General features: G+C 36.1%; 3 protein-coding genes across 4 annotated transcripts; all 3 read left to right on the top strand.

Annotated features, from left to right (window-relative positions):
- Nucleotides 1-2,665: 2,665 nt before the first annotated feature.
- LOC141351209 (purine nucleoside phosphorylase-like) lies at nt 2,666-14,226 on the top strand. Its single transcript, XM_073857788.1, has 6 exons — nt 2,666-2,822; nt 8,930-9,099; nt 9,282-9,385; nt 11,302-11,477; nt 11,559-11,749; nt 11,878-14,226. Exons 1-6 carry the CDS (start codon nt 2,794-2,796, stop codon nt 12,096-12,098), a joined length of 891 nt encoding a protein of 296 aa, XP_073713889.1. The 5' UTR covers nt 2,666-2,793; the 3' UTR covers nt 12,099-14,226.
- A 628-nt stretch (nt 14,227-14,854) lies between these two features.
- LOC129443256 (uncharacterized) lies at nt 14,855-23,064 on the top strand. The gene is made up of 2 exons (XM_073857760.1): nt 14,855-14,999; nt 19,965-23,064. Exons 1-2 carry the CDS (start codon nt 14,987-14,989, stop codon nt 21,266-21,268), a joined length of 1,317 nt encoding a protein of 438 aa, XP_073713861.1. The 5' UTR covers nt 14,855-14,986; the 3' UTR covers nt 21,269-23,064.
- Nucleotides 23,065-23,411: 347 nt separating this feature from the next.
- Nucleotides 23,412-27,074, top strand: LOC129443255 (GTPase IMAP family member 7-like). Of its 2 annotated transcripts, none has more exons than XM_055203737.2 (2): nt 23,412-23,515; nt 24,937-27,074. In XM_055203737.2, exons 1-2 carry the CDS (start codon nt 23,503-23,505, stop codon nt 26,238-26,240), a joined length of 1,317 nt encoding a protein of 438 aa, XP_055059712.2. In that variant the 5' UTR covers nt 23,412-23,502; the 3' UTR covers nt 26,241-27,074. The 2 variants fall into 2 exon arrangements, with proteins under 2 accessions (XP_055059712.2, XP_073713870.1); XM_073857769.1 differs by lacking the exon at nt 23,412-23,515 and adding an exon at nt 24,766-24,841.
- Nucleotides 27,075-27,418: the final 344 nt, after the last annotated feature.

The following is a 27,418-nucleotide window of genomic DNA, read 5'->3' as shown; positions in this document are numbered from 1 at the left end:
ACTGGTTAAAAGAAGCTTGGATGTAGCAAGCTACTATTTATGTAGCTTAGCTTGCTACATTTCCCAGGGGGGTAGCTTCAGTGTAGTGAAGCTTCATTTAATGTGAAGTAACTGGTAGCTTAGCTCACTACATTTTCCAAGTAGCTTGCCCAGCACTGTTTATGCGTCTCATTAATCATTTCTGCATCAATATAGTTTGCAACATTTCTCGTGGTGAATGTTTATATGCATGTTATTTCTCGTTTTTAAGATTTGAACCATAACTTTTGTTGTGATGACGCGCGCGCAAGTTAGAACTACTTGTTAATGTATGTGTAATCCAGCAACTGTTAAAGTCCCCCTTACACTGCTCGTAGAGAAGGGTGAACGACGCATTCACTTCAAAAGTCTCCAACAACGACATAAAAAGTTGCTGCATTTGTCGCTAATCGCTTTTTTAAAAAGTCGCTGAATGGTTCTAGAGTTTTGTGTAACGTCCTACAGACTAGTGCTCAAGACAAGCATCACACCCTCTCAAAGGACCTGATTTGATTTTAGATTAAATACGCATATTTAACAAAAAATGTAATAATAAACATATTCGACAAAATAGATAAAATAGACAAAAAAGACCAAAGAAATTCAATTTAAGATCTTATATAAAATATCCTATGAATGATACTGTGGCAAAAAATATGGATGTCGACAGTTCTTGCTCATTTTGTTGGAATAAAAAGGAAACACTGACTCATTTATTTATAAATTGTGACAAAACTCAAAACCTTTGGAAAGCAAGCACCATGACATTTCCAAATCTATTCAGTTAAAAGACATAATTTGTTGCTATGAAGGCACAACTAATATTCCAATGAATAACATTATAATTACATTATAATATTAATGTACATTATAACATTATTGTATTATATTCATAAACAAATATTCTCTAACTCGCAGCTTTCCTTTTTTATACATTTCCTAATTGAAGTTAAAGCATTTCTCAAACCCCTAGGGTTGGTTAAAAACAAAAAAGTGACAGATTTTTGAAATATAATATTTGTTGTAATACCATTGATGCATTTTTTCTTTGCATATTTCATGTTTTTATTGTATTTATCTTTTTCTCTTTGCTTATTTTATTTGTGAAACTATGAAGTTAAAAGAATGTCTAAAAGATTAGTATGTGCAGGATAAAATTTGTATGTGACATTGCAAGCATGAAATAAATATGCATGTAAAGGTGTAAATCAAGTTGCAAGCGTAAAAAAAACGGGGAAAAACGGAAACTTCATATTTACGCTAAATAACTATGAACTGTATTCATCTTACCTTAGTTTTTATGTGCTTACACTTTTGGCATGATTTTTTCGCTGAAATATTGCCAAAAGCATTCCAAGTCTGCAAACAATTTTACCTTCATATGAAACTTTACATGAATACGCTGTAAAAAAATTAGCTGTAATTATACAGCTGGTTGCCAGTAACTTACTGTTGAAGATAAAGACTGAAAATGTTTCATGTTCATTTAACTTTAAACAAACTGTAGCCAGTAAATAACATAAATGTAAAATCTACAGTAAGTTACTGGCAGCTAGTTGCCAGTAATAATACTGTAATTTCTACAGACATTATTACAGTGTAATTCATGTGATTTCGTTCCTGTAGAAGTTTTATTTGTTCATTCTGTTTTGTCTGTTAAATATTTGATGCAGGGGCATCGTTGTGCATTAAGTGCACCATTTGGGACAGGGCCAATGAATCTCAAACCCCCTTGCACACCGGTTTCGTTCAACCTGGACACGTAGAAAAATGTTGCACACAGGTTTGAACTTGAATGTGCCCCAGGCGACGCCACGTGATTGAGTTATCTTATGAAAACTAACTTTACACAAATACAGTAAGTTTTTAAATATTAATGATAATCTTATTTTAACTCGATCACTATTGGCTACTGTAGATGGACATTAGAAATGTCTTGTGCATAGCAGGGAAATGGAATCAAAAAGGAGAGATGATGAGTTTAGGAAAGACAAACTACATCCCCACCCAGTCAGGTCTTAAACATTCCAGGAAAAATCTCATGAAAACCTCCAAGTCTATAGAATTAAATTGTTGCTGAAAAAAATATGAACAAAAAATTATTGTTATTCTGTATTTTCAGATATGAAATCAATAGTTCACTAGTTCTAGGACACTACAAAAACAGTTGGCAGTATATTACTGAGATTATTTTAATAAGTTAGCGGTAATAAAATGAAATATTGTTATTGTAAAAATAAGTTATTAATCATTGTTATCATTATATCATCTAAAATGCAAATGTGCAAGAAAATATTTTGTCTGCTGTCATTATTTCCAAACATTTTATGCCATGTATGCCTCCAAACATGTTATTAATGTTAAGTATATGAAGGTGATACCTACATATTTTAAATGCATGTTTATCTTTGCCAGAACTTGTTTCAGTGTAGGAAGCAAAGAAAATTGTATAGAAGTGTTTCACACATCTTGCACACAGCAGGCTATTAAAAAACTCATAAAAATAGAGGGCATGTGCCGCAGTAGAGCTTTATGTCTAGCAACGCCTCCGGTTTAATGCATAAAAAAAGCATCACACCCTCTCAGTAAGCCAATGAGCGCGCGTGACGTATGTGAGTGATGTGAGGGTGTTTTATAAAGGGTTTCTCACGGACGCGGATACACACACAGATCAACGGAAGTTTAACGTGACACCGGCACCGGCGATATAAACCTCGCGCATCTTAACGTTTCTTTTTCATTTATAAGTGACGTCAGAGAGAGAATCGAGCCTCGATGTTTCCTGAATCTTCTAACGTTACACGGTAAGTTTCATGCGTCGCTTTTATTTACCTTTACGATCTACGGGTTAAACCTTATACATAACGTTACATAATACATAGATTCGGTGTCTGTTAGCTATTGTGTATAGTTTTGTATAGTTATTTTGGTACTACAAGGAAGATGACCATTCAAATTACGATAACCTGTCGAGCAGCTTTAACGCGCTTAACTCATACTCGTAGCGGTCCTTATCAAGAGAGGTCATATAAAGAGGTCATTTAATTTAACAGTGAAAGAAAAGAGAATTATAGATAATAAACGATTACAAATTATATTAATAAAAAGATGTTCCGCGTGTTGAGATGCACGTGGTAGTGGATTACGTATACACGGAAAAACCCGGTGTGTGGTGTGGGCTTCATCACGTACAATGCGCGCCCTCTGACTCGTGTTGATGATGCAAGAAAGCATCCCAGCAGAACATCTCCTTACTCGGTCGGAGATTTAAATAAACCTAAAAGCAGGGCTGGATAATGAACTTAACAGACACACAGAGGTCTCTAAGGACCCTAAACTTGGCCCATAAACTTCAGTAGATTTCGTTTTTAACTCGAGTCTTCATGTATTCTTCTTCGAGAAGGCCAGACTTTAAAATTTTAAATATGATGCAGGCCAAACGTTTACACCAATTTTTACCTTTTATATATTTTTTACATTTACCTAATATATAAACTGTTTTATGGTACGAAAATGTGTACCTTTTGCCTGTTCTTTCTATTCAGGGCTAGGCAAGGACAGTCAAATCTAACAATTATTTCCAATCCCACATTACCTTAAATAAGGTAGAATTCGACAGATTAGATTATACTCACATAATTGTCAGAAGACTTCCCCGTGGTTGATTTTTTTGAGCTAAGTTCACGCAAACACACTTCTTCTTGTCTTTTATAAAATTTATTAATACAATTTAGCTAGTTGCGATTATAAGTTTTGCCGAATTTAAAAAGAAAAAGAAAAGAAATAAAAATACCAAGTTAACTAAAAGTAATAAGACAAAAATACAAAGCCTAAAAAGTACTAAGTCTAGAGCACACAAGATTTCAGACATGTCAGACAACGGAGATGCTGGATGTTGCCCTTCAAGATCTGCCTAAGTTCTGCACCAGCATCAATTTATAGGCACGGTCTCAGGTCCGAATTCCAGGAATCATATTCAGGGCCTCATGGCACGCCTTTGATCCTTACGTCTACTGGGAAAGTCCCCTAATATCTTAAATATATGACGAAGTCTCTTTGTCGTTCTTCCCCGAACTCCTCTGCGCTTTCACCCACGAAGACAGGTCTTTAAATCATGCTTTAAACTGTAATGTATCCCTTATGCATTGTTCTATCTAATACATGCATCAATCTCTCTACTCTTAATAAACTAGTAAATACAAAAACATATATGTGTCACTTTGTTAATGCAAATTTAAGAGCTGTCATGCATATACTCCTATCTCAATGATTATAATTCTTTACATCAAAGCAACCCTAGGCATTTAAGGTACATAAAGAGTTTAACATAGTAAAAGGAGTATAAAATAACAAACCACAGGTTTACATTGCTCAGAAGAAATATATATAAAATTAGGTGTATTATTTGGTTTATAAAGGTTGGATAATTTGCATCTTACACAACAATACGAGCATTTTCAAAAAGATGCACACCAACTGAAAACACATTTTCTTTTTTTTAATATTTTAAACAATTGCAGCTTGACATTGCAAGAGCACAATGTTAATATTTCAACTATGAACACTGCACAAAAAAAATTCAAGTGTAAATAATTAACACATGTATTTTTGTATAGCACTAACTGTAATGCAGAGACATTTATTCATGACATAAAGTCAGTCTTTTCCTAATGACTAAATTTTAAAGATATATATATGCTAAACCGCCTTTAAATTGTACACTACATTTGGACACGACTGTCGGAGTTCGCCCCCTAGTGGCAGTCATAATGAAATTTCTGTTTAATCGTAGATATGTGTCAATATCAAAGAGAAGGTCATTCCAGCACAAGAGCCTTTAATCTACAAATATATTTATATTTAATAATTTACTTATCAGTAATTAATAGTTTTTAAAGGTTTCAAGTTTAAAGTTAAACAAAAAAGGATAAATTATTTTCACTTCGCACACAGTGTTTTAATTGGAACACACTAAATACATCACTTCTGATCGACATGCAGTGTTTTCACACAAGTTTATTATTTTTAAATGCATCCAAAGCTAAAATGGGATCCGAAAATTATGCATTCGCAGATCACCCCACGCACTCCATTTTCGACTCTTCTTCCGTTTTTTTTTTTTTTTTTTTTGCCGTTATTTGTCATGTAAAGTGGAAAGGTAAAAGTAACCACGTTGATTTTAAATCAGACAAAGATGATTGGAGGGCCGCATTTGGCCCCCGGGCCAGCAGTTAACTAGCCCTGCTGTAGTGTTAGTAAAGGGTAAATAGAAGGCAGCGGCTAAGTGCAAATAGCGGTAGATGTAAATTTACACTTTGAAAATACTGTGTAGTGATATATGCCATTTACACAATACTAACAAAAATTTAGACATTTTCTATTGACTATTAGTTTTTTTGCAATACACTATGTACAGTGTGTAAAAAGAATAAATAATAATTTTTGTAGATTGGCATGACACAATAATAACAGTAAATTATTATATTTATTAAAATTATTAAAGGGATGCTGCATTATTGGGAGACTAAAAGCCATCCCTACACCGACCCCATACCCAATACTTTTATTCTTGCACTTGTTAGACATTTTATTTCCACTTTTCGAACCTTTTTTATTTTTATTAAAAATAAATGCCATTTCGATGTGATAGGAAAAGAGAGAATAGCAACTTCGGCAAAAGGCATATTTGCACCAGCGACAACGGGTCAAAAGCCAGTTTCCCGAGCCATATGCTTTACTGTCTGCGCATCAAATATATTATATAGAGTTAAGTGGGATTTATAGTCGTGTGTAGGTTGTACGCCTTTGCTATGCATAGTCTGACATGCACGTCTGCAAACTTGTAACAACGCGTTAGGTTCTCATACTGATTTCTGCTAACAATGGTAAAAACAAAGATCAAGTTGAGGAGTGATAAACTCAAGCTCCAACAATAGTCGATGTCCATTTACCTCCATCACAGTTTATCTTCTCAAATCATACACAACAAACTGTGAGTCTTTCTTAGCGGCGCAAACTTGAAGGACTCTTATTCTGCCAGACCCAAAGAAGCCAGTCAGCGGTTTGGCCAATCAGATGAAGCAGTCGTTTTAGAGCCGACCACAAGCGTAAATAAAATCTAGAACCCATGAAATGATTTGTTGACCAAAAATGAAAAATCAAGCCATAATCTAATTTTCCATTTGTTAAACTAAATGGCAAAAGGAGCTGATGTCTCTTTATTTGATTTCAGATAGGATATCAAATGAGTAAACCGTACACGACTGTTATGTGTTATAGGTCAGTTATATAGTTTTATTAATCTCTGAGAGAAAGAAGCATTTGTATTTGACCTTTTCTTATCAGGAGAAAAACTATAAAAATAGGAAATGTTTTTTAAAAGAGAACTTGTACAGGATACTAGACAATTCTATCACCAAATAAACTACTTTGTTTTTCAGAAGTTGTTATTCTTGTTTAAGTACATTGTAATTAAAGAGTTTGACCTTTCAGACTAACAAAAAACACGTTTTGCAGGATTGTCATGAATATGAACCTGTTTCTATTAGTCTTGACTAAATTACACACTTTGTATTGCCATCACGCCATATTTCTCATTGTTAATGTTTACACAACCGACAGTGCAGCTTACACACACACAACACAACACGACACAACACAATGAAGACAACAGAGACTAGATTCATTCATACTTTACTGGGCTCTGGTTCTGGACATTTCTGTGCAGACTGTTTTTATTTGACTGTATGTATGGCATTACTCTTTTCAATATATCTTACAAGAGACATAATGTGCAATTCCATCTCAAGGTTATCTCGAAAAGTTAAGTTTTTACCTAAAGTTTTTAAGCATACTGATATCTTTGATGTCAATATTTTGTGGTTTAAATACTCATGCAAAGTCTTGGTTAAATTTGTAACTGTTTTTATCGTTATGTTTCATGGTGAAAATAAATGCAAATTTCAGAAACGTCACATCCATAACATTGTTTTCTCCTCATAAATGCGCCTACAAATGTTAAATGTTGCCTTTGATTTGTGCATTTTAATTCACAGAATTCCTACAAAGTATGTTGTCTCCTAAAAACGTGTCCTTTTTTCACATCCATAATGCAGGGCCATTTCTAGCCATTTTGACGCCCTAGGCAAAACCAATATTGGCACCCCACCAAACAAGATCATACAATTATACATGCTGTATTACATACTTACAACACAAATCATGTGATCCTGTAACACTCAAATCTTTAATGCATCTCATTCATAACCAATGTGAGTCATATTAAGAGTTAATATCATGAGGAAAATTAACCGTGGCTTTATTTTTGTAGTTACAATGATTTTAGCAGATTTATTACTAGGGATGCTCCGATCGATCGGCCGCAGATCGGTATCGGCCGATAACGGCATTAAATGACTCGATCGGCCCTTGTTAAATTGGCCGATCTCGTGAACCGATCTTTCTGTTTACTTCTGTCTGCCATCATATGGCTCCTCAATGCGGCTGCACGTAGAGACCATTTTTACGCAGTGAGAGCATTTTTATAACCCGTGGCTGATGAGCGACGTGTAGATTTGCATTTCTCTCTTTGCCTTTACAGAGATATGTGTATTTTCTATGAGGACACGGTCCGGTCCTAACAGCGCGACCCGTCTTCACATCCCCATCAAACAGCGTATACAACACATATCTACCGCGGACAATTGCATCCTCGTGTCAAAAGTTTATTATTTGCATGCGTTTTAAAGTTTTGAGCGTTTAAACTTTAATTTTCCTCACAGCTACTCTCGTCTGCATACACCCGCCGCGCGCACACACAGCAGCCTGTCATCAGTGCACGTGAACAGAGCGATCTCTGTCAAGTCTTAAAGCTACAGTAACCTAATTCATCTCTCAATAAAATCACTATCTGCTCTTCACTAAAGAACTGTTGTACTTCATACGAATGCGTGTATATTTAATTAATACAGTAAAGACTGTTAACTGTTTTATTTTCATTAGTTTTTACAGACATAAGCCTTTATAAAAATTATTAAATTTCTCTTTGCAGAAGAAATATTTGTTGTGCTAATTTATTTGATTATTCTCTATTAAAACAATAATATACCTAATTACTGCAAGTAATATAACAAAGGCAACATCTGTGGTTTTACTTTATCTAGAAAAAAATGTTAAAAGTTACAGTCATCAGTGAGCTTGTATATCAGCTTGAAAAATCGGTATCGGCATTGGTATCGGCCGATCACGAAGACAACAAATCGGTGATCGGTATCGGCCTGCAAAAATCCTGATCGGAGCATCCCTATTTATTACCATAGTTTTACTACAAATAAAATATTATTATGGTGAGAACATAGTCAACTTGTGTTTACTTACTACAAATAAAACTGTGATTAGTTTACTATAGTTATAGCAGTGGTTCTCAAACTGTGTGGGGGGCAGTTTTTTGACATTTTATAAATACATTAATTTATCATGAATTCTGTGTAATTAAACCTCAGAAAAATAAGGCTACTAATCAACAGCTCTTTGTTGTATATTTTAATATGTTTTTTTTTTCAATTTGTTTAATTAATTTATGTTTTGCAATGTTTTATGTCATAAATTTTCTTTGGGGGTCCACGGAGGGCAAAAGTGGGGGCCACTGTACACAATCCGGGGCCGCACGCCGAAAAAATTTGACAACCACTGGTTTTATAGTTTATTACTATAGCTTGGTGGTGCCCTAGGCGTCGCCTACGTCTAGAAACGGCCCTGCTATAACGCATGTATAGATCATCTAAAAAACAAAATGATCAGAGGTTTAGGAAAATCTAAACACTTATATTGTTAATTAATGCCTTCTCTGAGAATTCATATTTCAAGCTGTGACTTCAAATCATAATGCTGGATTGGCTTATGTATGTTTCAGGTACAGCTATGAGGATTGTAAGGTCACAGCTGATTGGCTGTTATCTCACACTTCAGTGCGCCCTCTAGTGGGAATCGTGTGTGGTTCAGGTCTCGGTGGACTGGCAGATATGCTGAAAGATCAGCAGGTCATAAACTACAACGATATCCCAAACTTCCCTCAAAGCACCGGTGAGTTCACACACAGCTGCATATAAAATACAAAACTGTAAAGATCTGCATCTTTTGTAATGTATCAGTTGTGTATTAGTCCATTAGTATAAAATAGCGTCTTTCCCTATTTGTATAAATGTAATTGACAGTTTGTTGTTTGATGTTAATATGTATCTTCTGATTGTGTGATGTGTGTTTAGTGCATGGCCATGCTGGAAAGTTGGTGTTTGGTACTCTTAAAGGAAAGGCTTGTGTGTGCATGAAGGGCAGGTTTCATCTCTATGAAGGATACCCCATTCAAAAGGTGATTTTACATGCATGCAAACACATAACCTCAAGGTATCTCTTTAATGACAAACCAATGACATCCTGTTGGTCGTAAGCAGAATCGAGTACAGTGTGTCGTTCACTGGTGTATTTATAGCATCTTTATTGAAATGACGTGACGTAGGTGTGTGTGAAATGTAAACACAATGTGTAGTTTTTACAACTTTACAAACACCAGCAGCTGAACTTTGAATCGGTCATGAATCACCTGATATAATTATTTATCCAGCAGTCATAATAACAAGTTAGTTAGCGGATTAAAGATTACAATATTATACTTGACTTACGTGTTAAAGGATTACTCCACTTTCATAAAACAATTCTGATAATTTACTTCCCCCATGTCTTATCTAGAGAAAACATCCTTATTTACCCCCCCCCCCCCCAAAAGTGCTTTTTAACCACAACTTCTTGTCTTGCACTTGCCGTGTGACGCACCAGCGTGACTTTACATATTACGTAATCAAGTGGAAAGGTCACGCATGATGTATGTGAAACTACCGCTCCAGTGTTTACAAGTGTGGAGAAAGAGGAGCGTTCAGAAGTTGTTGTATGTGAAATATTATGAATTAATGTCTTTGTGTTTAGTTTATTGTTTAAAATGGTCCACCAGTGTGAAGTTGTTTTACATATGTAACGCGTGAACTTTCCACATAATTATGTAGTAAATAAGGTCGCTTGTGCATCACACAGCAAGTTGTGGTTTAAAAGTTTTTTTTTTTGTGAAAATTATGATGGTTTCTCTATATTTCTTTATGTCTCCGTTGAGATTGTTTAGAGTTTTTGAAGCTGCATTGAAACTGTAAACTGATGAGTTCCACCAAAGTCCATTAGATGGAGAAAAATCCTGGAATGTTTTCCTCAAAAAACTTTATTTCTTCTTGACTGAACAAAGCCAATAAATCTTTCTTTTCCTTAAATTTGTAGTTCATAATGGTAAATTACCCCAATCTGTTCCTTTGATTGCAAAGTACAATTTCACCACTAGATGAATAGGTAAGGTAAAATGCTTGTGTTGAATGGAGCCGTAAATCCGATCATGATGACATGCGGAAAAAATCATGGCCACGAATTATCTTTTATGCTACATTATGAACACTTCCTTTTCTTATTTAGTCTAAAGTATGGCCATAAATATAAAATTTGTTCCCAATATTCAACAGTTTGTTCCTTGGAATTAATTATAATAATATTTTGTAATTACTATTACAAGTATTATTACTTCAAATTATGAATTAGCTTAGTAAAACATGTGGATGTCGTGGAAACAAATTGTTAATTTGAATTATATCCGGAGCTCCGTATCAAACTGGATCTTAGCTAACAAACAACTGTATGTAAATACAGAACAACACACTATAAAAGTTACTACATTTTAAAAAAACTTAACCGAACCATTAAGCAGACATATAATTTAGATGTAGGCAACAGTAAATAATAATAATAATAATAAATAATCTTCAAAATATCAATTAAGCGTCATTAATAATAAAAATAATAATACAAATATTACAAAATGTCATGCAATTATTAATGTGTCTTTAATCCCGCTCTTTAAACTCCCAAATAAAACAATTTTGTTTCTTTCCACTTCCCTGGTTTCTTTTCTTTGCTGTCTTCCGTGTGTCAATGTCGTAAAATGAGGGCGTGGGGGAGGCGGAGACTTGAATTTATATGGGCGTGTTATTCTAATGACGATCGTTTTCAGCCGCGGCATTTATGAAGGGCAGATATTGCTTACACCTGAATTTCAGAGGTACGCACAGTTTCATAAATCAGGCGGTGAGAGGAGTGTAAGCATAATCTTACGCCAACATATACGCCCGTTTCTACGCAAGAATGATAAATGAGGGCCATTATGTCTAAAGAGAGAATGGTTGTTGTTTTTGACAGACCACGATGCCTATCAGGGTGTTCAAGCTGATGGGTGTAGAGACGATGATCCTGACCAATGCCGCTGGTGGACTGAATCAGGATTTTACAGTGGGTGACATCATGGTTATTAAAGATCATATCAACATTCCAGGCTTCGCTGGGAACAACCCACTAGTGGGAGCCAATGACGACAGGTGAGATGTTGTTTTCTGCAATGTTTCTTTAGTGAGTTATAGCATGGTATTATTGTCTTACTCTTCGTGTCTGTGTTTTAGGTTTGGGGTGAGGTTCCCGTGTATGTCAGATGCTTATGACCGCGGACTGCAGCAGCTGGCTCACGATGTCGCAGCTGAATTGGGCTTCTCGGCGTTCACGAGGGAGGGCGTGTACAGCGTTTTGGGTGGGCCGTCCTTTGAGACCATCGCCGAATGCAGAATGCTCCGCCTCCTCGGTGCTGATGCTGTGGGCATGAGTCTGGGGCACAGGGATAAACTCATTTGATAATATTCAAATCTGAGCTAAGCATACATTCCTGTGCAAATGAACTGAATGTGTAATATTGTTCGGTCTCTGTGCATGTTTTGTTTTATACAGGCATGAGCACCGTTCCTGAGGTCATCATTGCACGTCACTGTGGAATGCGAGTTTTCGCTCTGTCTCTCATTACCAATCAGGCGGTCATGGATTATGACAGCGAGAAGAAGGCCAATCACGAGGAGGTTCTGGAGACAGGCAAACAAAGAGCCAAAGACCTGGAGAAACTCGTGTCTACTATGGTTTCTCGCATTGAGCTCGACAACAATACATTGCAGTAAAGCTATTAGTGTACCATCATATATATATAACCTCACACATGACTCACACGCATCCACATCCAGACCACAGACCCGAAACATACTGAACGCAAGTACATCGCCGGTACTGCAACAAGAGTTACTGTAAAACCTCTAAAGCTGAGCTCATGTTACTCGAGCGCTGGTGTGCATAGTTGCAAAACAGCACTGTAACACAAGAAAATGCTTACGACGCATTTTTGTACTTGCGTAAAGTATGTTTCAGCTAGAGGTAATGTGCATCATGCTAGTCAGATGTATTTAGTGACATCAATGTTAAGTCTATACACTTGGCCTTTAACTTTAAAATGTTTACATTCTGAAACAAAAGGTTTTAGAAAACTGTAACTTAAACGTCTTAAGTATCTTCTATAACACTGATATGATAATTGGGGAGATTTTATTACTGAGCACTGCTGTTTCTGTCAGGGATCACTATTCAGTGTTTATTTATTGTCTAAAAGTTATTTATTTCAAATAAGTTAAACTTTGGAAAGAAAACAGAATTGTCCAGAATTTAAGAAAATTCTGAGATTTTATTTCTTTAAAGGGGTCGTGAGCTAAGAATTCTCCTCAGTAAAGGGGCGGTCACACTACGCTTTTCATTCCATTGACTTCTATTGATATGCATGCCTGAGACCGGAAACGTATTTTGCATTTGTTGCGTTCCAAAGTTGAAGTCTGGTGAACTCTGACCTGTGAAACCTCCGTTAGCTCCCTCTACTGAAAAAAAAGATGGACGAAGCGTTCCAGGACCATAATCGTAGAAACGCCAAAAAAAATTGCATGGTCAAACTCTAGTGTGACCACCCCATAAAATGATCAGTATGCTATAAAAATGCTCTGTAAGTTTCAAAACTTAACACTTCCTTGTTATTTCAAAAACAGCTTTTATTTCAACCAAGATCAATACGACTCATATAAACGTTTTCAGTAGCGGCTGGTGACGTCTTTTTTAAGGGGACACGATGTGAAGCTTGTCAAAACGTACTTGTGTGTGTGTGTGGCTCGTCATGTCAAAATATGTGTTGGGTGCATCAAGCGTCATGTCAAAATACGCTCATGCCACCGACGATTCAAACGGGTTTATGATAAAAGAGACGCTCACGTTTGCCAGATACTCACTTAATTTCATGTGTAATCGAGTTTACTGTTAAGTTAGTGTCTTGTGAGTATTTTGTGAACGGTTTTATCATAAACCCTTCTGAAGCATCTGCAGCAGGCACGTATTTTGACATGATGCATAATGTACATGGTTAACATGATGCAACAAACACATATTTTGACATGAAGAGTAACACACGACACGGGTGAACACATCATTTGAATTCGCACCCCTCAAGAGAAATCACAGGCTGCCACTGTACATTTTACGTTTTGAAATGTGTGTGACTATGACATCATAGTCATGCAAAAGTCCGCCTCTGCAGGAGGATATAAATGCCTCGTGCAATTCCAAACATTCACAGATGGGGGCTTTGAAACTTTTATATATGCAACAGTGTTACACAATAACAGCAGTGAGTGATTACTTCAAAGTCCTCAATGCGACACACCCACGAAAACAGTGTTTTAAAAAAAGGTTACAATAAAGCTTTTTATTTACAAATTATGACTTTTTTAGGTAAAAATCTTTCTAATGCTATTAGTGGACCAAAGAGAACAGTACAAAATAATCAAATAAGCCAGTTCATGACCCCTTTGTTTCTCTTAAAAGTTTTTATTTAAAGAATGAATTATTAAGAAAAAAACCTGTATGTGTACTGTTGACTGTCTTAACTAAAGAAACTGTTACTGGGACTTAAAGATGAATATATTTATGTTACTTATTTATATAAGCAGTGTAAAAGGGTGTGGTTTTAAAGTAAATTAAGATAAAGTGTTGAATTTGCAATTGGTAATATTTAGGTGATGTTTTATTTGTGGGTTTTAAATGGGAAACTGTTGCTCTTTTACGCAATTGAAGTGGAAATGTTTTAGCACTTTCCCCAAAATCTTTTATTTTATTTTTATTTACAGTGAATGGTAATATTGCACTTCAACCTTTGTGGCACATTTTTATTTTCATGATCTCCAGCTTAAATGAAATAAAAACTTTGCTGCTACGCAACTGCATCTCTCTTATTCTTCACTGCGTGCTTATATACACATCATTTTTGGGACATTGTTATTAAAACTTAATAAATGTACATCACATGGGATGGTTGTCGAATAAATAATCATAAAAACACAGAAAAGAAACTGATATTGATGAGAGATAACCGATCATGTTAGAGCAGTTTTTTTATTCAGGGCATGAGGTCATTGGTAATGTCGGGTAACAGGAAGTATACAACTTTAAGGTCGTGTGATGTGGTTAAATGTTATTTTACAAATTCACCTGTCCATCCAGTTTTAAATGTAGGCGTCTGCTGCATTAATGATCGACAGGACATGATGATCAGTCTCCTCCGAAACGAACTTGTAGGACTTCATTTCAATGGAGAACGATGATTATTACTTAATTTGACTAGAATACATTTTATTTTTACTTATTGTTTTAATAACAGTGATAAATACGTTTTGGAAGTGGAGTGGATAAAACCACAGCTTATTTAAAAAAAAAAACGCTGCGCAGACAGATCGCCTAATGAAGTACCGCGAGAGTGATTCGAGAGCATAAAGAACAGCGTAATCTCGCGTTACTGTGATGTAATAGACCGATCAGCCTGCGCAGCGCTGAGTCAAACACATCTGTTTTCTCTCAAAAACACATCTGTTCGCTCCAGGTTTCGTTTCTTTATTAGTCCTGCCCCTCAAAAACAGCAAACTGACACTGACATTCACTGTTTCAGAGCTGTAAGACAAGCAAACACCCCAAACTGGAAAACATGTCGAACCAAGGTAATTTCAGCACCTTTTATTTAAATGAGATTGTTATATAGAGCTTCACTTCTTCATGTTTGTTTATATAGATACTGCGTTCATTATTTTATTTCTTGTAATTGTTTATTTATTAGGGGCCAAGCACCGAAGGTGCTGAGGCACCTATTGGAACTGTCAGTATTATTATTCTTCATCTTCCCCAATGGGAGTCTATGGCAGCCCTATGAACCGTACGTAGGAAAATGATGAAATGTGGCACAGTTGTAGTGGTGGTCTTAAAAAGTCATGTGACCAAAAATGGGGTCTCTAGTCCTAACTCTATAGCGCCACCAGCAGTGCAAAAATTCAATGTTCAAATGGTTATAACTGCTGATCCGCTTGATCTATGAAAATTCTACTTAGTACACTTTGTTTATGTAAATGAGGAAGAGTCATATCACTCCCCCGTTAAATACGGCATACCTCAGGGATCAGTTTTAGGCCCTATCCTATTCTCGTTATATATGTTACCTCTAGGAGACATTATCAGGAAACATAACATAAGTTTTCACTGCTATGCGGATGATACCCAGCTTTACATCTCGTCGCATCCTAGCAAAACCCACCAGTTTTCTAAGCTAACAGACTGCATTAGTGATATTAGGGACTGGATGGCACAAAACTTTCTTATGCTAAACTCCAATAAAACAGAGATACTTATTATTGAACCGAATCGCTACAAACATAATATGTCAGATTACAAGTTGCCCATAGATGGCTGCACGGTGGTGCCATCTTCCACGGTTAAGAATTTAGGCGTAATGTTCGACAGCAATCTATCTTTTGATAGTCATATCGCCAACATCTGCCGCACAGCATTCTTCCATCTTAGAAATATCTCAAAAATACGCCATATGCTGTCTGCATCAGACGCAGAAAAGCTTATACATGCTTTTATGACCTCTAGAATAGACTATTGTAACTCGTTACTCGGGGGATGCCATGCAAATCAGGTAAACAAGCTACAGCTGGTTCAAAACGCCGCCGCAAGAGTGCTTACTCGATCTAAAAAGTATGACCACATCAGTCCAATTCTGGCATCTTTACACTGGCTACCAGTTAAATATCGTATACAATTTAAATATTACTAATCACCTACAAAGCCTCAAATGACCTAGCGCCTTCGTATATTAAAGAACTACTATCAGAATACAATCCACCACGTAAACTGCGCTCACAAAATTCTGGTCACTTAATTATCCCTAGAATATCAAAAGTGTCTAAAGGTGGTAGATCCTTTTCCTACTTAGCCCCTAAGCTCTGGAATGATTTACCAAACAATGTTCGAGTATCAGACACAGTCGATCAATTTAAATCTAAACTTAAGACATTCTTCTTTAACAAAGCATTCACATAAAATGTCCAGTAAATGTACATTTCCCACAGTAGTTAGTTTGTCCAGAAAAAAGCACTCACATACCTCATATGGGTAATATACTTATGCCGCAATAGTTAGCCTGTCTGGAACCGAGCCGACTTGAACCACTATAATGTTTGACACTTGCATTGCATGCGAACGGCCCCTACGCTAATAGAATTCTGTTTTTCTCTCCCTGTCTCGTCCTCAACCACGAGGACCATGAGACAAACAGACCCAGTTCCGGTTGCTGTGAAGATCATTGCATCACTGATCCACTGGCTGTCCTTCAACGTGATGACCAGCCGATGCCCGACCAACGACCACCGGCTAAACCAGTTTAATTCGCTTACCCGCCTCCTATCCCTACCGTTTCTATATATATATATATATAAATATATATTAATTCCTCCCAAGGGTTTTTGTCCTTCTAGGACTTTTTCCCATTGGGTTTTTTTTCCTAGAGGGTTTTTAATCCCAGGGAGAGTCAGCCAACTTTGGCTTAATTTAGCACTTTACAGTATACGTTACTTTATTAATATGCTCGCTTGTACGGTTTAACCGCTTTCTCTACTTCTTATATTATCTATTGATTTTCTGTGTTCTCCTCTACATCTTCTCATGTAAAGCTGCTTTGCAACAATTAACACTTGTGAAAAGCGCTATATAAATAAAATTGAATTGAATTGAATTGAATACACTTGATCGCTCTCCTCATGCTTGTTGTTTTTAAAACCTTACAGTAAAACTCCACCCATTACAGTAGCGGCCATTTTGAAATGTACAGTATTCCGTTTATTCACTACTCCTCCTTCAAATTTGGTTCAATTGTTATGAAATTTGGCACAGGTGATCTTTGGAGTGAGCCGCACAGAAATGACCGAACAGAATTTTGATATTTATCTTTGTTCAAAAGTAATAAATGCGCAAACTTAACAAGGATGACGCAAAAATGGTTCTGAAGCTGTAGCTCGGTCATTCTTTGATCAATTGAAATGAAATTTGGTACACTTCATGTGGACCATGAACTTGGGGTTCATGCCAAATTTGGTGACAGCGCCACCTATGGGTCATGAGATATGAAAATAGGCTATTTTTGCCCATAACTTCTGAACTGTTTGTCAGAAAATTATGATCTTGATGTCTATGGATTGCTTACAACATGCCGCATCGGCCGATGTGTATTATGCCGGGTTTGACCGAACCGCCTGTCCGCCATTTTGAAATTTCACATAATTTGTTATATTTTGTGAACTATTGGACATATCCGCGCAAAAATTAGTAAGGAGCTTTGACATGATATCCTGAAGGTACCTGGGAAGTCAGAGTACAGCGCCACCTAGGGGTTATAAACTATAACAGTTCTTATGGAACTGCTTATAACTTCTGAATACTTTGTCTGATATTAATTTCTTTGTGAAATTGTATTCACTGGTTTATGCCGATTGCAACGATACCTCGTTTGTCATTTTCCAACATTCTGTTCATGTGTTATTCTAAAGCATATGGTAGATGATTTTTTCGCTACTCCTTTTACAAATTTTGTTTATTTTATGCCAGGTACTGCTCGTATAATGTTTGGAGCAATCCACACAGAAATGACCGAACAGATTTTTGATATTCTGTTCTCTTTCTTAGAAATACAACTCCAAAGTTGACCGTGCCTGTGACATTGTCTATAAATTAATGTGACTGTATATTACATTGTATAGCATTACTATACAGAATGATCTTCTTGTCTTCAATCTCACTTGAGCTTTTTGATTCTCATATGTATTGTATTTCTGTTAGTTCTGCTCTGCACTGTCAGTTCTGCATCTGTGTTGATTGGCACATGTCAATCCTTGCAGCACCTAAGCTGTTTTTTTGCTGCCCTTTGAGCTGTGTTAACTGAGTTGTGCATCGGGTTAACCACATGCCATGAGATTCGGAGGTCATGGGTTCGAATCCCATGTGCAGTGATATTTTGTCTTAACTTTTTTCTCACTTAAGTTTTGTGAATCTCATACTATACATTGTATTTCAGTTATTTGTGCTCTCTGTTGTCATTTCTGCACTTTTGGTAATTGCTGGATATCAATGTTTACAGCTCTAAATCTCTATTCTATAGCTTGGACACACCAACTCAGTGGTGTAATCGTTTACTCAGTGGCGCATGCGGTAACGGCTGTGCTTTGGGAACCTGAGGTCATGGGTTCAAATCCCAGCTCTTACTTTCACTTATTGAGATTTCCTTTTGTGTTCACTTTAACACGTTCTTCTCGACCTGTCTGGTTTTCCACAAGTGTTATATTTTTGCCATCTTTTCTGTTGTTGCTCCGCACTGCAGTGGTTCTGCTCTGCATTTGCTTTGCTTCGGGTTCGGCCTCTGTATTGCGCGCTTTCTGCGCTTTGCACATTTGCTGCGTCGTGTTGTTTTTGCTGTGCTTTGGGTGCTCATTGCGCTGAAGGTGCTTGGCCCCGCAATTGCTGCTTGCAGCTATATTTTATTATTATATTTATATTTGTCTGTTTATTCCACAATGCGTTTTTGTACAGCTAATCTATTGTTAAGCTGTGAATTTATTATATTAGTCATTTCCATATTGGAAAAAACAGCTAAAACCAGCATATGCTGCTGAGCTGGTTTTTGCTGGTCTCCAAGCTTGGTTTTAGCTGGTGTAGCGAGCTGGTTCAGCAATTTTGGTTACTTTACAATCTAAAACCAGCTACCATTTTTCTGTATAGTATTTTATCAGACAAATAGCATAAAGTATAAGAACTTTGTTTGAATTTATTTACAATTTATACAAGAAAATCCGCTTTTAGTGTTAAAACAACAATCTTTTTTCAATCCAGTTCTGACAAATTATCTATCTAAGAAATGATAACTTTTTGTCCCTGATTAGAAAATGACTTTACAGCACGTGAGAAATTTCTATAAAACTTTCATTTACACAATAAATCATCTTATAGCTACAGACATGGTAGGTCTCTGACTATACTGATAATAGTGTGGTCAAAAGCAATAGCAAACATAGGTCTGTGTTATTAAAGATTAGCTAGGTTGGCTTGTATTTTTTGTGCGAAATGGGTGTGGTAGGGGCCCAAACTCATATTCTTTCATAGGGCCCAAAGTTGCTCTTGGCACCCTTGATAGCAGCTAAAAGACACATATAAGACAATTGAATATTTCGGTAAGAGTATGTGAAGTCCAGAGAGATCTAGATTAATATATAATATATAATTTAATATATCTGTCTTTAAAGCACGATTGATGAGATTGTTACATATTTGCTTAATGATTGTACTGTGGGATGCAGGAATCGGGATGCAAAACTATTTTCTGAGAAATCCTACCAATAAAAGTGAAACTGAATTGAAGCCAGTGTGCAGATCTGAGCAGCATTTGAGACACTGTTAAGATCTTCTCATAAACTTTACAGAAGACACAAGATTTCAATCTTTTTCTCAGGAGATAAATCTAAGAATCAGGAACATCTAATGCTCTCATTTAATCTATTACTGTTAACTGTTAAAGTATCAACACGTTTTATTTATTTTCTGTCATAATGCATAAATATTGTCCCCTTTCTCTTTTCCTGAAGGACCAAGAAGGCCATACAATGTTCAAAGTAACAGATGGAGGTCCTACAGAAACTCACAAGAGCCAATAAAGAGTGAGACATCTGCAGAAGACCTGACGCAAAACCAACTGCGTCTCGTCCTGGTGGGCAAAACAGGTGCCGGAAAGAGCGCAACAGGAAACACAATCCTGGGAGAAGAGCGTTTTCTTTCTGATATGAGCATGGGATCAGTCACCAAAGAGTGCAAGCGAGAATGTGGAACGGTGGCAAGACGAAACCTTCTGCTCGTAGACACACCTGGTCTGTTTGACACAGATCTCACAAATGAGCGAGTACAACATGAGCTAATACATTGTCTAGCTTTGTCTTCACCTGGTCCTCACGTGTTTCTGCTGATCATACCAATCGAGCGTTATACGGAGGAACAGCAGCGGACCGTGGACATGATTCGAGAGATGTTTCATGAGGACATCACCCATCGCACCATCATTGTGTTCTCCCACGCAGACAAACTTCAGGAGCCCATCGAGAAGTTCATTTCAAGACAAAACCAAAAGGTTCAAGACCTCGTGGAAATGTTTGAGAGGCGTTACATGGCTTTTGACAACACAGATCTTACAAACCGATGTCAGGTTGTTCAACTGCTGGAGATGGTGGATAAGTTGCTGGTTCAGAATGACAACACACACTTTACCAATCAGATGACGGAGGTAATGCTGAAGGCCAAGGCAATAATAGACGAGAGAAGAACGATTAATATTAGGGCGGACGTACAGAAAATGGCTGATGATCGCTGGACTGCGTTCACTGCAGACATGAAAGAAGATAGACAAGATTCAATGAGAAAAAAGAAGCGTGTCCAAGGCAGGATTAATCAGATCAAGTCTGATATAAAAAAAGAGGAACAGAATGAGAAACCCATCCCAGAACGACTGAGACGGTGGCGAGAATCTCTAGAGAAGGATCAGATGATCCTCATAAAACTCGAGCAGGAGGAGAGGGAGAGAGTGGAGCGAGAGCGGACTGAAAGGATGAGTCTGGATGCATGGATGCATGAGGAGCAGATGATGAGAGAAAGTGAGAAGACTAAAGATGATTCATATTACACTAAAATCCTGACGATGCTCACCAGATTTCTGTTAGGGATGGGCATCAATTCTTTTGCATCTTTCCTCTTGAGTTTTCTGTTCCCTGCTGCTCCAGTTGTAGCGGGAGGCAGCTTGGCAGTAGGGACTTTAACCCAAATGCTTGCTTTGACTGGAGAAGGCGGAGCTTTTATTTTGCCAACTGCCATTAAGATTGCATCGCTGTGCACCATACAATAATCAACTTTTAATTTTAAAATCTATTATTATGCTGCATTTTCTAGCTTAACGTTGATATTTAAGAGCTCATTGCTATAAAATAATTAAATTACTATTGAAATTGGTGGCTTTCAGAAACTTGTTTCTTATAGTCTTTGTTTCTTATATTGTTTAGCAAGTATATTTAACAGTGTTTACTCAAACCATCTATTTATGTAATCGTTGTTTAGAAACACTATAGTTGGACTGTTTAAAACTGTGTGTAACCTAATGTCTAATCCAGTTTTTTTTGTGTTGATATAGATTTTATAGTATTCATCTAATTTAACCCCTTATGTGACGCAAATCCAAGTTAGATCCAAATTTTAAGTTAAAATCACAAAAAATTTAGTTTGTGTCACACTTTTAGTGGTTTTACCATCAACGGCCTCTAGGTGTCAATGGTTTGCTGCATACTCTTGTCACAAATTAATAAATTACTGTCACTGCATTATTATTATTACTGCTAAAAGGTTTTGAGCTTTTGTCAAGATTGTTTAGGTTTAAAATAGGGTATTAGTGTTACAAATATATAATAACAAAGTGGGCCTACCTGTGGACCAGTGGCATTTTAGAAAATGGCTCTCAATGTCATTCCTTTACCAAAATGGTGATAATGAAATCTACTTTCAAACAATATATGATTTGTCATGACTGGATAAGAATTCACATGCAAAACATTGAAAATATAAGCGTCATGCCGGTGAGAAAGGGACATTTAGCAGAATCTCTTCATAAATTAATCAATTACTCTCCATACATAATTTATTTTATAAACCACTGTTAAAAGATGTATTCTGGTCGGTATGCTATAAAAATTCTAAGTTTCAAACTCAACACTTCCTTGTTATTCAAAAACAGCTTTTATTTAAACCAAGATCAAAAAAGGAATTATCAGTGGCAGCCGGTGACTTATTTTTTGAGGACACATGATGCAAAGCTCGTCAAAACATGTATTTAGCCCATCAATGTGCGTGGCTCGTCATATCAAAAAATGTGATTGGCGTGTCATGTAAACTTATGTGCATCGTGCGTCATATCAAAATACGTCCCTGCTGCAGACTCTTCGAAGAGGTTTATGATAAGAAGATGCTCACGTTTTCCATATACTCGGCTTAGGGTTAGGGTGCCTTATGTCATTATATCGTGCAATTCCAAACATTCACAGATGGGGGCTTTGAAACTTTTTTATATATGCAACAGTGTTACACAATAACACTCACAAAAACAGTGTTTAAAAACAGGTTAGAATAAAGTTTTTAATTTGCAAATTATGACTTTTTTGGGTAAAAATCTTTCTAATGCTATTAGTGGACCAAAGAGAACAGTACAAAATAACAAAATAAGCCAGTTCATGACCCCTTTGTTTCTCTTAAAAGTTTTTATTTAAAGAATGAATTATTAAGAAAAAAACCTGTATGTATACTGTTGACTGTTTTAACTGACGAAACTGTTAACGTTACTGGGACTTAAAGATGAATATATTTATGTTACTTATTTATATAAGCAGTGTAAAAGGGTGTGGTTTTAAAGTACATTAAGATAAAGTGTTGAATTTGCAATTGGTAATCTTTAGGTGATGTTTTATTTGTGGGTTTTAAATGGGAAACTGTTGCTCTTTTACTGAATTTTACACATTTGAAGTGGAAATGTTTTAGTACTTTCCCCTTTATTTATTTTTTTTACAGTGAATGGTAATATTGCACTTCAACCTTTGTGGCACATTTGTATTTTCATGATCTCCAGCTTAAATGAAATAAAAACTTTGCTGCTATGCAGTCTCTCGTTCTTTGGATGTTTATTTACACATTGTTATTAAAACTTATTAAATGTACATCACATGGGATGATTGTCTGATGAATTGTCATAAAAAACATACAAACAGAACCTGATCATGATAAGAGAGAACAGAGCATAGTGTACTGCGTGAGATCATTGGTTAATGTGTAACAAAAAGGAAGCACACTGCAGACCGATCGGTGAATAAATCAAAGTACCGCGAGAGTGATTCGAGAGCATAAAGAAAAGTGTGATCTCGCGTTACTGTGATGTAATAGACCGATCAGCCTGCGCAGCGCTGAGTCAAACACATCTGTTTTCTCTTAAAAACATATCTGTTCGCTCCAAGTTTCGTTTCTGTATTAGTCCTGCCCCTCAAATACAGCACACGGACTAAAATTCAGAGCTACTTAAAGAAGCATCCCAAACTGGAAAACATGTCGAACCAAGGTAATTTCAGCATCTTTTATTTAAATGAGATTGTTGTTTTAAGTAGCTTCTCTTCTTCAAAAGATTCATGCTTATTTAGATACTGCGTTATATTTCTTTTAATTAATTATTTATTTATTACTATGTCTATATTTATTTGTTTATTGCACATCTGTTTTTGTACAGCTGCGAATCGTTTCACAATTGTTCACATTGTTTTTTAAAAAAGGAATAGAAGAAACATTTGAATTTAGTCATTTATATTTTATCAGACAAATAGTCTTATAAGAACTTTGTTTGAATTTATCTTATTGTTGTCCATACAATAAAATTAGTTTTTAGTGTTAAAATAACTAAATCTCTCTCTTTTTTATCCAGTTCTGACAAATCATTTGTGTTGTGTAACTATTTTTTTCCTTAAGAAACGATAACTTTTCATCCATGATTAGAAAATTACTTTACAGCACGTGGGAGTGCCATTATGACAAAGTGAAGTGATAAGTTAAAAGAACAAGTTAGGTGACAAAAGATCAATAGCGGTATCCAGTAGCAGCCAAAATCCATTAGAGAAATAAAAAGAGAAATAACAAGACAATTGAATATTTTCATTAAGAGTGTATGTGTATGTAAAGTTTATAGATTTACATAGATTAATAAATACATCGATCAAGTGTCTTCCCTTATGAAAATTAACCATGGGTGTTTTTTGTAGTAAAAGTGCAGTGACCATGTTTTTTTTAACTGTAGTAAAACAATGGTTAATTTTGGCAGCGGATCATACAAGTATTTGAGTATCTGGGTGGATTTGACAGTAAGGTAGGAGGTTAAGATCATTTGGAGCAAGTAAACATCCTGTTATTATTTTATAAATCTACACAGAAAAACTCCCAGAGTTAATCTGTTAGATTAATCTCTGCAAGTAATCTGTAACTTTATCCTCACCATCTTTGTTTGAAACTTAAAATTGCATTTTACATCTTGTAGAGTTATTTTCTTAACTTAGGTTTAGATGTTGGCTGTTTTATTTAAAGTCAACATTATGGTGATCGGTGTTTGTTTTAGTTGGACTTGACTCTTGATTCTTAGCTTGTTCGTTTTTTTTTGGGGGGGGGGCTGCTGTAACTTTGTGTGTTTAAAACATGTTTGTTATGGCAAGAAAACACAAAAGTGCAATTCTTTGGTGGTAGTTAGTACATAAAGTCAAACATCATAATCTAGAAAATTTATTTCGAGTTTAAAGAAGATTTAGAAGATTTGAATCTTTTTCTCAGGAGAAACATCTAAGAATCAGGAACATCTAAAGCTCTCTTCATCTAATCTCATTGACGTCTAAGAGAAACTGTTAAAGTATCAACAAGATTTATTTATTTTCTGTCATAATGCACAAACTGGAATAAAAAACTAAAAAGTGTTATAATTGTCCCCTTTCTCTTTTCCTGAAGGACCGAAAAGGCCATACAATGTTCAAAGTAACAGATGGAGGTCCTACACAAACTCACAAGAGCCAATAAAGAGTGAGACATCTGCAGAAGACCTGACGCAAAACCAACTGCGTCTCGTCCTGGTGGGCAAAACAGGTGCAGGAAAGAGCGCAACAGGAAACACAATCCTGGGAGAAGAGCGTTTTCTTTCTGATATGAGCATGGGATCAGTCACCAAAGAGTGCAAGCGAGAATGTGGAACGGTGGCAGGACGAAACCTTCTGCTCGTAGACACACCTGGTCTGTTTGACACAGATCTCACGAATGAGCAACTACAACATGAGCTAATACATTGTCTAGCTTTGTCTTCACCTGGTCCTCACGTGTTTCTGCTGATCATACCAATCGAGCGTTATACGGAGGAACAGCAGCGGACCGTGGACATGATTCGAGAGATGTTTCATGAGGACATCACCCATCGCACCATCATTGTGTTCTCCCACGCAGACAAACTTCAGGAGCCCATCAAGAAGTTCATTTCAAGACAAAACCAAAAGGTTCAAGACCTCGTGGAAATGTTTGAGAGGCGTTACATGGCTTTTAACAACACAGATCCATTAAACCGATGTCAGGTTGTTCAACTGCTGGAGATGGTGGATAAGTTGCTGGTTCAGAATGACAACACACACTTTACCAATCAGATGACGGAGGTAATGCTGAAGGCCAAGGCAATAATAGACAAAAGAATAACGATTAATATTAGGGCGGACGTACAGAAAATGGCTGATGATCGCTGGACTGCGTTCACTGCAGACATGAAAGAAGATAGACAAGATTCAGAGAGAAAAAAGAAGCGTGTCCAAGGCAGGATTGATCAGATCAAGTCTGATATAAAAAAAGAGGAACAGAATGAGAAACCCATCCCAGAACGACTGAGACGGTGGCAAGAATCTCTGGAGATGGATCAGATGATCCTCAGAAGACTTGAGGAGGAAGAGAGGGAGAGAGTGGAGCGAGAGCGAACTGAAAGGATGAGTCTGGATGCATGGATGCATGAGGAGCAGATGAGGAGAGAAAGTGAGAAGACTAAAGATGATTCAAATTACACTAAAATCCTAACAACACTTACCAGCTTTCTGTTAGGGATGGGCATCAGTTCTTTTGCACCTATGCTTTTGGCCTTTCTGTTCCCTGCTGCTCCAGTTGTAGCAGAAGCCGGCATTGCAATGAAGATTTTAGCCCAATTGCTTAATTTTGCTGGAAAGGGCGGAGCTTTTATTTTGCCAGCCGGCATTAAGATTGCAACGCTGTGCACCATACAATAATCCACTTTCAAATGCTGATGATTTTAATATCTGTAATAATGCTGCTATTTCTAGCTGTAGATTGATATTTCCGAGCTCATGGCTATAAAATAATTTGAGTATTATTGAAATAATCTTTATTCTTTCTTTCTTTTATTCTCATATTGTTTCCATCAGCAAGTATAAATATAGTGATTATTTACTCAAATCATAAATATATATTTTTTGTTTAGAAACATTAAAGTTGGAATCTTTAAACTACTTGTAACCTATTGTGTAATCCAACAGTTATTGTATTTGTAAATTCAGTAAAATCAATTCTCATTGTATTCATCTATAAAGTGAATTCTACATTCAATAGATTCTCTGGGCTTTGTCTGTGCTGCACTGAATGAGAATATGAAAAATAATGAAGAGAAAATATGGCCAGATTATACTTATGTGGAGAAAATGATCAAAATACATCTTGTGTTTTAAGAGTTCACATGCCTGAATAAAATGCCAACCTAAGTATCTGGTAAGGATATATTTTATATTATAAAAGTAACTGTGTGAAGAAAGACTTATTGATCAACTTATTGATTATATGGTAAATTTCATATACAAACCTAGCAACACATTATTTAGAACAGAAGGCATTATGTTGAGACTCTTAAAAATCTTAGAATTAAAAAAGCAAAACGAATGTATAAAATGTTTTAATTTTTTAATTTTATTGATTTATTGTAAAATATCCCCATGTTGTTGTTTATTTGAATTTAATTTGAATGTAATAATTAGCAGATTGTGGTCCTCTTTATATGTATGCATGGAATGCTCTTGTTCTATAATAAAAAAATATGTCAAAATGTCAAAGAGTATACTCTCACTGACGCTGACGATGTCGGGTGTCGCTGTGCCGCCAGATGTCGCTCTGTCGCCGGGTGTCTTTGTACTTTGCTTTAAAAAAACATTAAATATAAGTGCAGGATACATATGACAGACACTACAGTAGGCTATATAATACAATCATACATAAAACTATTTTTATACAAAGTATACACAAAGAAAATACCAGATAGATAATTCAAATCTATTCATACTTTTCCCATTATAAGAAATGTTTTCATCCGTTTCTTATTATTAGTATTTATTCAAAGTTACATTTAAAAATCTATACAACACTAAAGGTTTTATTGATATTTCCTTAGTAGTTATTA

The sequence above is a fragment of the Misgurnus anguillicaudatus genome, chromosome 2 (genome assembly GCF_027580225.2).
Source record: "Misgurnus anguillicaudatus chromosome 2, ASM2758022v2, whole genome shotgun sequence".
In the NCBI taxonomy this organism is placed as follows: Eukaryota; Metazoa; Chordata; class Actinopteri; order Cypriniformes; family Cobitidae; genus Misgurnus; species Misgurnus anguillicaudatus.
The sequence above is the reverse complement of the archived record's forward strand: the minus strand, read 5'-3'. Positions and strand labels throughout refer to the sequence as shown.